Source organism: Lethenteron reissneri, chromosome 35 (genome assembly GCF_015708825.2).
Source record: "Lethenteron reissneri isolate LAM-NWPU_2019-01 chromosome 35, ASM1570882v1, whole genome shotgun sequence".
NCBI lineage: Eukaryota > Metazoa > Chordata > Hyperoartia > Petromyzontiformes > Petromyzontidae > Lethenteron > Lethenteron reissneri.
This window is the reverse complement of record NC_083813.1, coordinates 440107-454857: the sequence shown is the minus strand read 5'-3', so window position 1 is coordinate 454857 and position 14751 is coordinate 440107. Positions and strand designations below refer to the sequence as shown.

The window sequence follows — 14751 nt, the reverse complement described above, 5'->3', positions numbered from 1 at the left end:
AGAGAGTTGTACTGTTTTGTAGTGGGTACAAAAGTTGAGGAGACTTCTCTCTTCTGGAGGCACAACGTTTATGTAACATTTACATTTACACAAAGGGGCCCCTTCCACCCGATACACTAAGGAGGTATTTCATCCAGACTATTCTGCCCTCACACTGGTTACGCTCTAACCCTGCCCTGGTTAAGCTCTAACCCTGCCCTGGTTAAGCTTTTGTCCCGACCCTAGCCAGGGGTTCGGGTTCTGCCCTTTGGGCTCTTCACTTCGGGTCTCCCAGGTGGCAGCTCCAGGTCTCTGGGGTGGCTCTTCGGTCTTCAGGTAAACGACGACCGCCGGTCCCGTTCAGGGGACCGGCTTTTATACCGTTTTCTAGCTCACTCCGCCCCTAGCCACTCCCCCCTTCTGGAACCGTCTGGAGGGGCCTGGAGCGTGACGTTATTCCCCAGCCCCCCTCTTGGGGGTCTGGGGTCTATACCCCTGGTCCCGAGCTACACTGGGGTTTACCTTGGCCTAGCGGCCTCACTCATCTCCATCGGCTTCCTTTCTCCCCCCTGTTGGCTCAAGGCCGTAACTACAGGCCATAATTATTTAATTTATTATTTTATCTTTATACGTGACTTTACCGAAAGAACCAAAGAATAATTCCTGCAGTCACGAAAGCTCCGAAATTGAGATTACAGGCCATAAGTAGCGGCAGTTACACACAACCTTCAATGATGCCGCTACACCTCTATGCCAGCAAATGTGGCTTATCCATCAGAATAATGTCACAAGTGGTGAGTTTTTTGGTAAACGGTTGTGCTAAACCGGATTTTTTAGCTCCCACGTATGCGAACGCGGTTACGGGGTCATGACAAAGTCACCAATTTTTGGGCAATGGCCTCAGGAACTCACAACCTTGCGGGAGAAGAACTGTGTGAGGGAGATGTAGAACGGCTATAAACTAAAAATTTTTTTTTTTAACAGGTAAGGCTCACTGAGCTATATAGCTGTTTTTTAGAAAGCAAACTGGCCACAATTAATAGCCCAATGAAGAGGCTTATCATGCTTACATTTATAGCAGCCAAATACTCTAAACCCATGATTCTAAACGTGGAGGGAAAAATCGGAGGATCCGAAGAAAAATCCACGCAACGACGGGGAAAGAGACACCGTAAACTCCGAAAATACAGGCGTCAGAGTTGGGATCTAACCCACGACCTCCTGTATACCACGCGAGGTAGTTAACATCTCCTAGCCACTGTGACACCCCCCCACCGTGTCTGCAAGGGGTCGACCGATTTCAGCGCCTCTCGCTGGAAAGAAAACTGAGTGCACACGGCGTTCAGCAAAACCACATGGCATCGAACGCTACGTGTAATATTCGTACCTCTCGAAATTATCGTGGAAACTTGCATTTTTATGTTCCTGTACATGTGCGATCCAGTAAGACAGCCACCAGTCTGTAACATTACGAGTTGCTGCAGAAACAGGAAAATAACCTCTATGAGGATACATTTTATCATCACCATATATCTCAACTACCGACACTTACAGAGCATTTATCATCCTATTCCAGAACAGCACATCCAACCAGGCCACCTTTATTTTGTTATGCCTTATCTCATCAGACCGATGCGCTACGTGGTCGATCGCTGCTTGCCAACACTGCTGAATGGCAGAAACTCTTGAGCTCACAGCCAGCACAGCTGCACGGCTAAAGACGTCAACTTATAATGGTGCTGCTATTCGAAAATTCAGTTGCACGTCTCTGCCACACGTCGTACGTAGGAATTTCCTGACTTGGACATAGACGTAGGAGTCGCTGTTCATTTCAGCCAAGCGCACAACTCAGGGGCCATCGCTTCATGAGACCCTGAAAGCGCGAAGAGCAGCCCTAAACCTTGGGCTCTTAGTAGCACCGTAGGCCTTAAAGCAGAGGTGGACGTCCTGTTATATATTTAAAAAGTTAAATGCTACACTGTTAAAAAATTTAATATCCATCTTCTAATGCCACTGCAATAAATGGTGGCTCACTGAGAAGCGTGAGATTAATTACTTTTACAGACCTAGTACGTGGTGAGCATTAGGTTTTCGCAGTGTGCAAGGGGCCCTGGCGTGGTAACAACCTCACATATCAACATTGCACATCGTCATCAACACCCAGCAAGCACAAGACTCACCCTGCATGAGAAAGAGGGCAAGGATGACGGCAACGGAGAGGCAGGAGCCGACGGCGCGCCAGTACGCGAGCCACACGCCCAGAGCCACGGCACCCACCATCCTCTCCTCCTGCTGCACCAGCGGCTCACTCACTACTCCAGCCACACCGCCACCATCCGCTCCATCAGCCACACCACAAATACCACCACTAATCGCTTCTCCAGCAACATTGCCGCCACCACCACCCGCTCCTCCAGCCACACCACCACCACGCACCTCTGCAACCACACCGCAACCACCACTACCACCACCTGCTCCTTCAGCCACACCACCACCACACGCTCCTGCAGCCACAGCGCCAGCCACACAATCAGCATCACCCTCACACTCATCTCCTCCACCTCCTCCTTCTGTCACACAGGGAAATCATCATTGCAGAATTGTTAGCTTGCATAGAAGGACAACATATCATTGGTCAGCATCAACAACGTTCTAAACAAGATGTAATGCGGGGGTCACGATAACGCTAACGTTAGTAAAGAAGATCCAATATGAACAAAACTTCATTATAAAGTCGTGTTGCTATGAGGGACTTAGTCGATAGACGCCCGGGCACATTTACCAAAGGGTCGCCCCAAGACTCGGTGAAAACCCCCTTTGTAAATGACGCAGGCCTCCCAGCCCTTGCAATGACATCACATGCCACGCGTGCACAAGGAAACATCAACAAATAATGAGCCGGCGAGATGTTAACCACCTCGCCTGGTATACAGGAGGCCGTAGGTTCGATCCTGACCCTGACATCTGTATATTTGGAGTTTGCGCGTCTCTGTACCAGTGGTTGTGTGGATTTTTCTCTGCGTCTACTCGAATATGTGGCTGTGATCAATTTACACCTGATAAGCTACATTGTTGAGCTATCACTAGTGGCCAGGCCGCTTCTAAAAGAGGGCTAGAGAGCTCAGTAGGCTTTACCTGGTAAAATAAAATAGTTTATAGTTTAGTTGAATAGAATGGCCTGTGTTCATGTTCTATTCATATGTTTATATTCATATAAGTCCATGATAAAATTTCGATTTAAAGCTTTCGTGACTGCAGGGATTCATCTTCTTGGTTCTTTTGGTAAAGTCACGTAGAAGGGAAGTAACAATAAAATAATAAAATTATTTTATTATATTATATTATTTTATAATATTATATTATTTTATTATTTTTTATTATTTTATTACTTCCCTTCTACGTGACTTTACCGAAAGAACCAAGAAGATGAATCCATGATAAAAGTTTAGCGAAAGCAACAATGGCTGTAGAATACAACAGCAGTCTATGGTGTCACACTCCTGGTGTGACACCATAGAGTGCGCTTACATATTCGTTGCGTAATAATAGATGATGCCCAAGTTAGATTCAGGCCCTTTTTGAAACTTTTTCATGACGATGAAAGTCTGAACTCGGGCCACTGAGCATGCAAGCTTCAGCCGCGCAGCGGCGATTCAGCGTTTCCGTGTGCCACACTACGAACCTCTCTACCTGAGCTCCATTCCCAGTCAACGGATTACATCAGTGGCGAGTTACATGTGAACCGAGCCTGCCCACCACCCCTACCAACCTGCACTGACAAAGCGTGGCCAATTTTGATCCAAAGAAGCCTTCATGTCCACCATTTAATTGACAAATGACTGTGATTTATTACCTGCTATAATTGCATATTATTCAACAACACGTTTATGAAAGCAGGCAAGACTCCAACAGCTCACATGAGCAAATGTGCACACATTGCAGGACTACAGTGAGGGAAAAAAGTATTTGATCCTCTGCTGATTTTGTACGTTTGTCCACTGACAAAGAAATGATCAGTCTATAATTTTAATGGTAGGTTTATTTGAACAGTGAGAGACAGAATAACAACAACATCCATAAAAACGTATGTCAAAAATGTTATAAATTGATTTGCATTTTAATGAGGGAAATAATTATTTGACCCCCTCTCAATCAGAAAGATTTCTGGCTCCCAGGTGTCTTTTATACAGGTGTAGTGACATAGAACGGTCACTACTGTGTCGGCCCGTACGAGGGCTGGGGGCGCCAAGGGGGTGCCTGGGGGGTCACGTGGTGGAGGGATCCGGACCTTCCCAGAGGTGAAGGAAGGGAGGCGTGGCCTGGGAAGGGAGGCGTGGCCTAGACAGAGCCAGCCACGCCTGGGCAGAGCCGGCCACGCCAAAGCAGATATAAGCGTGGTGTGAACGCAGAGCGAGGCTGTTGTACTGTACTCCAAAGTGAAGACATCATCGGTCGTCAAGTCCCGAGTCGTCGTCCTGGGCCAGGCATGCCGTTGCCTGCCTGGTCCAGTCTGTGTCGTGTTCCAGAGTGTTAGTGAGTTGAGGAAGGTGGTCACCACCTCATGTACAGTGTTATATTACTTACCGTTAATAAATAGTGTTGCCTCCAAGCTGCGTGTTTGTGCACCTAATTCGAATCCACTACATTTGGCGTCAGAAGTTGTGGAAATATAAATATTGCTAGGTGTTATCCTAGGGAAGTAAAATGGGCACATGAAAAACAAATACAACACTCATCTGGACGCCTTCGTACGACGGGGATGGTGTGACGACCATCCTTCGGACAGCCCCGGGGATGGCAGCCCCGGTGACAGAGAGAGAGAGAGATGGCGCTGCACGCGGAGCGGCGGGACTGGCATCGCACCGCTGCTTCGCGGCCATCGGGAACGGAGCGATGGAGCCGCGGGGAGAGGACACCGTCGTCTCTGCGGGGGCTGGCGGGGGAGGCCCGGGCATGCGGGCCACGCGGTGGGGCCGCCAACTCGGTGGCTGATCGTGGCGCTGTTCCCGCCAACTCGGCGGCTGGTCGGGGCGCGGTTCCCGCCAAAACGCCGCTCCCGCCAACTCGGCGGCTGGTCGGGGCGCGGTTCCCGCCAAAACGCCGCTCCCGCCAACTCGGCGGCTGGTCGGGGCGCGGTTCCCGCCAAAACACCGCTCCCGCCACCTCGAGGGCTGGTCGGGGCGCGGTTCCCGCCAAAACGCCACTCCCGCCAACTCGGCGGCTGGTCGGGGCGTGGTTCCCGCCAAAACGCCGCTCCCGCCAACTCGAGGGCTGGTTGGGGCGCGGTTCCCGCCAAAACGCCGCTCCTGCTGCCGAAATGCCGCTCCCGCCGACATCAACGCCTGCAGAGGGGGAGTTCCAGCCTTCTGCTCTAGCGCGAGAGGTGGATGGGTTCGCAAGAGCAGGCCGTGTTCACCATGAAAGATTCTTCGGGCCGTCCCAGTGCTCCACCTTGCCGCCCTCCGCTATTCACAGTTTGCCAGGCGAGTCGTGACATGACAAGCACCCGGCCCCAAGAAAAATAATAATATCTTCACCCATCTTACGTGCGCCGGGTTGCGATCGCGGGTGTTTTTTTTTTAACTCGCTGGTTTGCGGAGCGTGTTCGTCCGGTTGTGTGCGTGATAAATTGATGCGGCTTCCATGCGGGTGTCTGCTTGTAACAGTGTTGTTAATTACGGCGTCGAGATCGGTATCTTCTGGGTGTAGTTAATGATTAATTCGTTGTTTGGTGTACCGACCTCCGTTGATATCCTGTAGGTTGCCGTGTTAATGACTCGTGTTGTTACGTCGTTTTGTTGCGAAATCGCCATTGTTATTGTGTATACTGTATGGAGTTTCGCTCGTGATTGTCACGCGTAACTGTCAGCAACTTTGATCGTCATTGTTGCCAATGTACAGACCGTATGGAGCTTTGCTTGAAATTATTAACAGTGTATGGACTGTTGGGTACTTGCTTGTGATTATTTACTATGTACGGATTGTCTGGAGTATTGACTGTGTGTGTTGCCATGTGGGGACTGGATGGAGCATTGCGCCAAATGATTGACTGTACGAACTTCGTATACTGCATATACTGTATTAATCAATTCGGCGATTCTTGGGGTTTGTGTCTAGTTTTTTTGCTCTCAAAATTCGAATGCCCTGAGTCCCATGGTTAATGTTGAAGGGGATTTTGAAATGACAGCTTTGGTTTGTTTCAAACTCACTGGTTGGTTCCTGTCCGTTGTTGCACAGATGATGTCTTTTGTGCGGGAATGCCCCTTGTGTTCTACATGGATCGGGGGTGCGTTTCCGTTAATTGCCGTCAAATTGCATTGCTCTCTCCACTCGGTTGGTACAGCTGCATGCTGCAATGCGAGTCTTGGAGATGATGTGTACGGATACGGGATGTGAGGTGTATTGTTGTGACCATTGAATATTTGGGATCGTCACAAATTGTGCGTACCTGTTCGGCATTGGATCAGTTCTGTGGGGGATCATAATTCAAATTGTATGTGTTGTGATGGTGTTAAATTGCGATGGTGACATGCTGCCAGGGATTTGGAATTGTGGTGCTGGCTGTCACTTATCTTGGAGCACAGATCCTGACCAGGATGGCCCAGTGAGAGTTGCGTGTCTAACACGAACATTGTGGTCCCGTCATGCTGTGTCTGACGGCTTGACCTGACAGCCCGGAGATCGAGACACTCCGTGGCTTGTCTAGCCTAGTGGGCTGTGCGCTCACATGGCTCAGAGAGTGTGGTCCCGTCATGCTGTGTCTGACGGCTTGACCTGACAGCCCAGAGATCGAGACACTCCGTGGTTTGTCTAGCCTAGTGGGCTATGCGCTCACATGGCTCAGAGAGTGTGGTCCCGTCATGCTGTGTCTGACAGCTTGACCTGACAGCCCGGAGATCGAGACACTCCGTGGCTTGTCTAGCCTAGTGGGCTGTGCGCTCACATGGCTCAGAGAGTGTGGTCCCATCATGCTGTGTCTGATGGCTTGACCTGACGGCCTGGAGAGTGAGACACTACGAGGCGCGTTGAAAAAGTGGGCTGGAGATTCGTAGTGTTCAGGTGGAGTTGTCCCGTTACGTTGGGACTGTATCCCTCGGTTGTTAGGGTGCATGTTGTGCAGTGAGTGAACGATGGGTCGTCTCAGCTCGGTCGGTACAGCTATATGCTGCGATGCGAGTCTTGGAGAGAGACTGGGTTAAAATCCCCCCCATATGGCCGACGCGTGCTACTGGTTGTGATGCCGCGTCGGAAAGGCGGTGGGGTGGTAACATGGAAATTCCCCCCCGATATGGCCGACGCGTGCTACTGGTTGTGATGCCGCGTCGGAAAGGCGGTGGGGTGGTAACATGGAAATTCCCCCCCGATATGGCCGACGCGTGCTACTGGTTGTGATGCCGCGTCGGAAAAGCGGTGGGGTGGTAACATGGAAATTCCCCCCCGATATGGCCGACGCGTGGTACTGGTTGTGATGCCGCGTCGGAAAGGCGGTGGGATTGTAACATGGAAATTCCCCCCCGATATGGCCGACGCGTGCTACTGGTTGTGATGCCGCGTCGGAAAGGCGGTGGGGTGGTAACATGGAAATTCCCCCCCCGATATGGCCGACGTGCGCGGGTTTTAGGATGGAGACGCCATGTCGGAAAGGCGGGGGGGGGGTGCTATTGGGTGACTGTCATGTCCGAAGAGCGGAGGCGAGTGTTCGTTGAGTGATGCCTCAGGAGGGGTTGTTTCTCGTCACAGGAGGCAGTATCTACCTGGCACCTTGGAGTCGCCGGTTATGCCGACCGGCTACGGACTGGGGGGGGAGGGAGTGGAGCATGCGTCAGCTACTCCTGCTCTTGACTCCTGGGGGGAGGGGCCGTGCCCTTTGGGCCGCTTGTGGTTCCCCAGGCCCGGCCACATGGACTCGTTGAAGACTGGCTGCTCTACATGCCTCTCAGACTCATTGCCTACGCCGTCGTTCCAATGGCCACACTCACATGTCGGTGCATGAGTGATTCTCACGGGGAGGCTGTGCTGGAGCGTAAGTGGGTTAGCCAGTTTTCATGTATATTTGTTGTTAATTCCCCATTTTCTATGCGGTTTCCTTCCTTTCACCCTCGTCGATTCTGTGTATATTACGTGATTGTATTTCTTATCGGTCGCCGGTTATTTATTGATGTTGCTGGTTGGGAGGCACACCTTTTCGATGTTTCACAGTTGTGTTACAGCCGGGGACGGCTGTGTGTTTATACAGGGGGGGGTGATGTAGTGACATAGAACGGTCACTACTGTGTCGGCCCGTACGAGGGCTGGGGGCGCCAAGGGGGTGCCTGGGGGGTCACGTGGTGGAGGGATCCAGACCTTCCCAGAGGTGGGGGAAGGGAGGCGTGGCCTGGGAAGGGAGGCGTGGCCTGGACAGAGCCAGCCATGCCTGGGCGGAGCCGGCCACGCCAAAGCAGATATAAGCGTGGTGTGAACGCAGAGCGAGGCTGTTGTACTGTACTCCAAAGTGAAGACATCATCGGTCGTCAAGTCCCGAGTCGTCGTCCTGGGCCAGGCATGCCGTTGCCTGCCTGGTCCAGTCTGTGTCGTGTTCCAGAGTGTTAGTGAGTTGAGGAAGGTGGTCACCACCTCATGTACAGTGTTATATTACTTACCGTTAATAAATAGTGTTGCCTCCAAGCTGCGTGTGTGTGCACCTAATTCTAACCCACTACACAGGTAACGAGCTGAGATTAGGAGCACACTCTTAAAGGGAGTGCTCCTAATCTCAGCTTTTACCTGTGTAATGGCGTAAGTTGCTACTATACAGCACGTAGTGCACCCTAACACTGGAAGGGGTGACGGCCCCTTCACCCGGTTCTATCTGAGGCAGTGTCCCTCAGCTAACGTTTCCCCGTTAGCTCCTACACCCCTCTAAACCAGACCATCCTAGTGGAGGCTAACTGACCTGGCCCAGCTTCGGCTCAGGTCCGACCCTCAGCCACACGAGCCTGGCCCTCACAAGGACACAGACCTCGCTGCTCTGAGGTCGCCCCTGGCTTGCCCTGCTCGGCTCTTATAAGAGCAGCGAGACAGGGTAGTCCCAGGGCTAGCTAGCTGGTCTTCAGTCTTCATTGGCTCTTCTGCTCCAACGACTGGCTCGAGCTCTCTCGCGCACCGCCTTATATACCCAACTGCCCCTCCGAGGGGCGGGGCTGTATGCGGATGTTGATGTAGACACACCCCAACGTAACGGCTTGCTACACCCCGGTACGTAATACCTCTACACCTGTATAAAAGACACCTGTTCACAGAAGCAATCAATCAGATTCCAAACTCTCCACCATGGCCAAGACCAAAGAGCTCTCCAAGGATGTCAGGGACAAGATTGTAGACCTACACAAGGCTGGAATGGGCTACAAGACCATCGCCAAGCAGCTTGGTGAGAAGGTGACAACAGTTGGTGCGATTATTCGCAAATGGAAGAAACACAAAAGAACTGTCAATCTCCCTCGGCCTGGGGCTCCATGCAAAATCTCACCTCGTGGAGTTGCAATGATCATGAGAACGGTGAGGAATCAGCCCAGAACTACACGGGAGGATCTTGTCAATGATCTCAAGGCAGCTGGGACCATAGTCACCAAGAAAACAGTTGGTAACACACTATGCCGTGAAGGACTGAAATCCTGCAGCGCCCGCAAGGTCCCCCTGCTTAAGAAAGCACATATACATGCCCGTCTGAAGTTTGCCAATGAACATCCGAATGATTCAGAGGACAACTGGGTGAAAGTGTTGTGGTTAGATGAGACCAAAATGGAGCTTTTTGGCATCAACTCAACTCGCCGTGTTTGGAGGAGGAGGAATGCTGCCTATGACCCCAAGAATACCATCCCCACCGTCAAACATGAAGGTGGAAACATTATGGTTTGGGGGTGTTTTTCTGCTAAGGGGACAGGACAACTTCACCGCATCAATGGGACGATGGACGGGGCCATGTACCGTAAAATATTGGGTGAGAACTTCCTTCCCTTAGCCAGGGCATTGAAAATGGGTCGTGGATGGGTATTCCAGCATGACAATGACCCAAAACACACGGCCAAGGCAACAAAGGAGTGGCTCAAGAAGAAGCACATTAAGGTCCTGGAGTGGCCTAGCCAGTCTCCAGACCTTAATCCCATAGAAAATCTGTAGAGGGAGCTGAAGGTTCGAGTTGCCAAACGTCAGCCTCGAAACCTTAATGACTTGGAGAAGATCTGCAAAGAGAAGTGGGACAAAATCCCTCCTAAGATGTGTGCAAACCTCTGTGATTGCCAACAAGGGTTTTGCCACCAAGTACTAAGTCATGTTTTGCAGAGGGGTCAAATACTTATTTCCCTCATTAAAATGCAAATCAATTAAAAACATTTTTGTCATGCGTTTTTCTGGATTTTGTTGTTGTTATTCTGTCTCTCACTGTTCAAATAAACCTACCATGAAAAGTATAGACTGATCATTTCTTTGTCAGTGGGCAAACGTACAAAATCAGCAGGGGATCAAATACTTTTTTCCCTCACTGTATGTGGGGGAGGATAGGGAAGAGGATTAGGAGAGAGAAGAGGAGAGGGAAGAGGAGGAAAGGTGGGGGAGGGGAGGAGGAGGAGGGGGGGAAATGGGAGGGGGGGGAGACGCGGTTACCATCTGAGTGTGGCTCAGCCTCGACGGCCAAGGGCCAATCAGGAAGCGCGTTACCGGCCGGAAGCACCGCGTGGGGCGGTCCTGCAACACAGACACCTCCGATTCACATGGTTGGCTAAGTACGGCGCGAAAGAAGTTCAACATCCATACACACGTACATACACACGTACATACATACGTACATACACACGTACATACACACGTACACACACACGCACACACACACGTCTACACACACGTCCACACACACGTCCACACACACGTACATACACACGTCCATACACACACGCACATACACACAGGCCGGCACAGCCTGGCGTTGTCTAGCAACACCGATAAATTACACGCACAGCGGACGGCAAACGACATCGGTGGCCACGTACAGCAAGCCGGTTATACTCCGCCTCAATGTTGAGTGGTTAAGACTGTTTTAAACATATGCTTAACGAGTGCTGTTTGCTGAATTGTCACTCGAGCATGGCTCAGAATGGATTCACCCCTGCTCAAGGACGCTCTACGAGTGGGGCCAAGGCAACGCAGGTAAACCGATCAGAGGAGGGCACGTGGCTGTTATTAGGGATGTCTGGCATAGACACACCTAAGACAATTAACACTTCACTTCATATCACTTAACTACGTATTTACAATGTGATGGGAAACACTAATAACCTTGATAAAACCACTGAATCTGAGTCATTCATCACATCACCATGAAGAAGTAGATGATGGTTGCGGTTCGTTGGAGGGCTTGAAGAATTAACTTTGGTTTTTTGTAAAATGAAAGTGAAATAAAAGTGATAAGCGCGAGAGCGAGCACTGGCAGAGAGCGTGGACCACTGAGGCATCCAAGCGAATGGGTTTTACCAAATTCCATACAACAGATAAGTATATCGCCTTACAGTTGATAGTTAACACCGTGAGCAGTTAGACCGCGGCACTACTTAATTGGCACGTGAACTGTGTTGACTTTTAAATGTACAATAATTGATACATTTCTGGTAACCTTCCAGCTGACTCGAGTCCAGCTTCTAGAGGTGTAAGAAACGTGTTTTAGATGACTCGGTGCAGGGTATGTGCCCACAGGGGGAGATAATTTCTGCTCAAATGGGCACTGAGGCTGCGCTCTACTTCAGTTCACAGCCCTGAGCCAGTGGTGAAAACTCCCCATTCCTATTATGGGGGCAAGTCACATCCATAGGACAACAATTGTTGACTTCCTCACAGAGTGGAACTCATTTTACTCCCCGCAGGGGGATGATGGGCCGAGTGAACTCCGCTATCAAGATCTGAAATCGCAAGCGCTGAGCCACACGACCGGCTCGCAGCATTTGTACAGTGTTAAAAATGCCACGAACTATGGATACTTCCCAATGCCAAAATCCGGTACCCGCTTTGATGACGATGCCATTGTCGAGCAGGATGACGAGGTCGGCTGCGGCCAAATACTGGGTGCGATGAGTGCACAGGATCCTGGTCCTCTTCTGCAGAAGCCCATTGATGCATTTGCTGAACAGGTGAGCAGCAACATCACAATCCACGGCTGCTAAAGGATCGTCCAGCAAACAAACGGGTTTGTCCTGCAAGAGACCATGACGCAATATCACGATTATTAATATTGCGCTTGTTTACTCAGGAACGCCTCACCGAGTCTCAAGACTCCTCTTCAGGAAGAGCCTTGCGAGGCTTTTGCAGTTGTGTGGGAGGAAGCCAGAGGACCTGGAGAAAACCCATGCAATGCAGGGGGAGAGAGAACAGAAAAACTCCATGCAGAAAGGTGCCCGAGTCGGGAATCAAACCCAGGTCCTTCTTGATACGAGACACGAGTGTTACCACTGCGCCACCCTGCCGTCCAAGCAACTTGCCTCCTGCATGCTCCGCCTTCTTCAGCTGTGAACTTAGTCTGGTCATTTCATTGAAGAGGCGAGAGGCTTTCGGGGCAACCAGACAAAGATCCCCCGTATAGCCTTAACAAACACATTTGTCTCTCTCATGGCAATGTTTACACACCACACCAGGTACTTGTTTGAGGCTGAGCCGACCTAGGGAAGGGACCCAGGACCGGGTTCAGATAATCGCACTGTTTGTTGGTGGTAGCGGGATTTGAACTCGGGTCACCGTGTTCGTAGCGCAGCGCGGCGCTAACCGTTGCACCAGAACTCTCTTGTCAAGCGTGTCGATCTACACAGTCTGAGAGCGCCACTAAGGCCAGGGGAGCTCACATGCTCAAAGGTGATTGGGCTACACAGGCACATGATACCCACATAAGATGACCGAGTCATACCCCCAACTGGCACACCAACTTGTTCAACCAGCAGCTAGAGCTGACGTAACAGGAAACGATGCAGATATGTTCACATAAGTGGAAAAATTACACTATAAACATCGGATTTGAAAACTATACATTATTTTTTTATTGTACCAGATAAGGCCCACTGAGCTATACAGCTCTTTTTCAGAAGCAACCTGGCCACAAATTATCACCCAATTAAGTGGCTTATCACGTGGAAATGTAGAGCAGCCAAATACTCTTTAACACATGTTTCTAAATGTAGAGGGAAAACCAGAGGACCTGGACAAACATCCACACGACCATGGGGAGAACATGCAAACTCCAAATATACAGGCGTCGGGGTCGAAATCGAACCCACGACCTCCTGTATACCAGGCAAAGTAGTTAACATATCTCCACCGCCGCTAAGAGGGCTGGCATACGACGAGTTATGTTTGGCCTTGAAACACCACGTGTAAATACACGTATTAACAATGATCCTGTTGATGAATGTGCCCATGGAATATGGCACCAAAGCTCAGGTCTGTAAACTTTCACGGATGTTCTGATAGTGCTACATGACTTACAAACCGAACCATCTATTAAAGCGATTGATTGTACATCAATAAGGTGTGAATCAGAAACCCACGTATCAACATGCGATGGAGTGGTGAACCCGGCTCTTTGAGTTCAATTCCTGGACACGGCTAACAAAAGTGGCGAGTTGTTTCTGAATTGGTCCTACCAACCACCCTCACCAACCCATATCGTCCAGCACGATGACGTATGGTCAAACTACCCCCACCTCTGACGCTATGGGAAAAAGCCTTCATCCAGCACTGGATTATCAAAGAGCTGTATTTTTTTTTGGTCATACGTAAAGCCGAAAGACCTTTTATGTTGTAACAAAATACAGCATCCGATTAGTACGGTTGCCTACGTACAGTGCAAAAGAAGTTCAACATATATACTTACAATCTCTCCGAGAGGAAACGATGATTGTCAGTGGATGAGTGTGTGTTTGGTACATCGTGAACATGCGTGTACACATGTCATCACATGCTTGCTGTGTGCGTGTCATTTGACACCCCTGGACACCGTTGCAGACAAAAAAATTCCATTTCGAGGGACTTTCCAGGTGAAATGTTTTAATAAAAATCGATCGAGAGAATAAACTCACGCTGTAGGCCACCCGTGCAAGCGCAATCCTGGCTTTCTGGCCTCCACTGAGAGTCACCCCATTCTCCCCGACCTCTGTCCGGTCCCCGTTCACCAAGGTCTGCACACGCATCAATAACAACAGCAACAACAACACATCCACATCAGGGACGTGCGGTCAGGGGAGGCAGGGGAGGCAGAGCCTCACCTGTCATACTCCAATGAAAATAGCTGTTACGGAAAGTAATAAAAATAATAAAAAATAATAAATAAAATAAATATGAAGATTTATCCACTGATCTGTGTTATAAATGTAATTTATGTACGATTCCAATCATTTTTATAGTCAAAATCGCCAAATTTGCGGAGCTCCGCTGAAAATACAGGAAGAGACAAGAGGTGAGGCAGCGACGAGCTCAGCCTCCCCTCTGATTGCACAACCCCTCAGTAACTGGATGGAGCGCGGGCAATAAGCGTGTGCCAGTTACTATCTCAGTATGTCACCAATGTAATGTTTGTAGATCCCTTAATTTCATGTCCTCGCCTTCCATACTCCAGGTAACTTATTTCACGTATGTGTATAAAGATATTTAGGCTCGCTGGTCTCGTCATGAAACTGCAATGAAAAAGCACCAGGGGAGGCAGCTATCACATCTGCCTCACTGAGGGGGACGTGTCTAACACGCCCCCCTCAGTGAGGCCACGCC

The 14751-nt window shown here is 50.1% G+C and overlaps 1 protein-coding gene across 5 annotated transcripts in view; it reads right to left on the bottom strand.

Moving 5' to 3' along the window:
* The window catches only part of ABCC10 (ATP binding cassette subfamily C member 10), a 78096-nt gene that overhangs the window by 31032 nt on the left and 32313 nt on the right, over positions 1-14751 (bottom strand). For 3 of the 5 annotated variants that reach the window (XM_061565532.1, XM_061565529.1, XM_061565533.1), the window contains 5 exons: positions 14067-14165; positions 12005-12194; positions 10618-10698; positions 2160-2549; positions 1367-1457 (listed from right to left, as the gene is read on the bottom strand). In XM_061565532.1, the coding sequence (XP_061421516.1) occupies positions 1367-1457; positions 2160-2549; positions 10618-10698; positions 12005-12194; positions 14067-14165 (851 nt within the window). The remainder of the gene's footprint in view (positions 1-1366; positions 1458-2159; positions 2550-10617; positions 10699-12004; positions 12195-14066; positions 14166-14751) is intronic. The other 2 variants (XM_061565530.1, XM_061565531.1) reach the window with 2 other exon arrangements.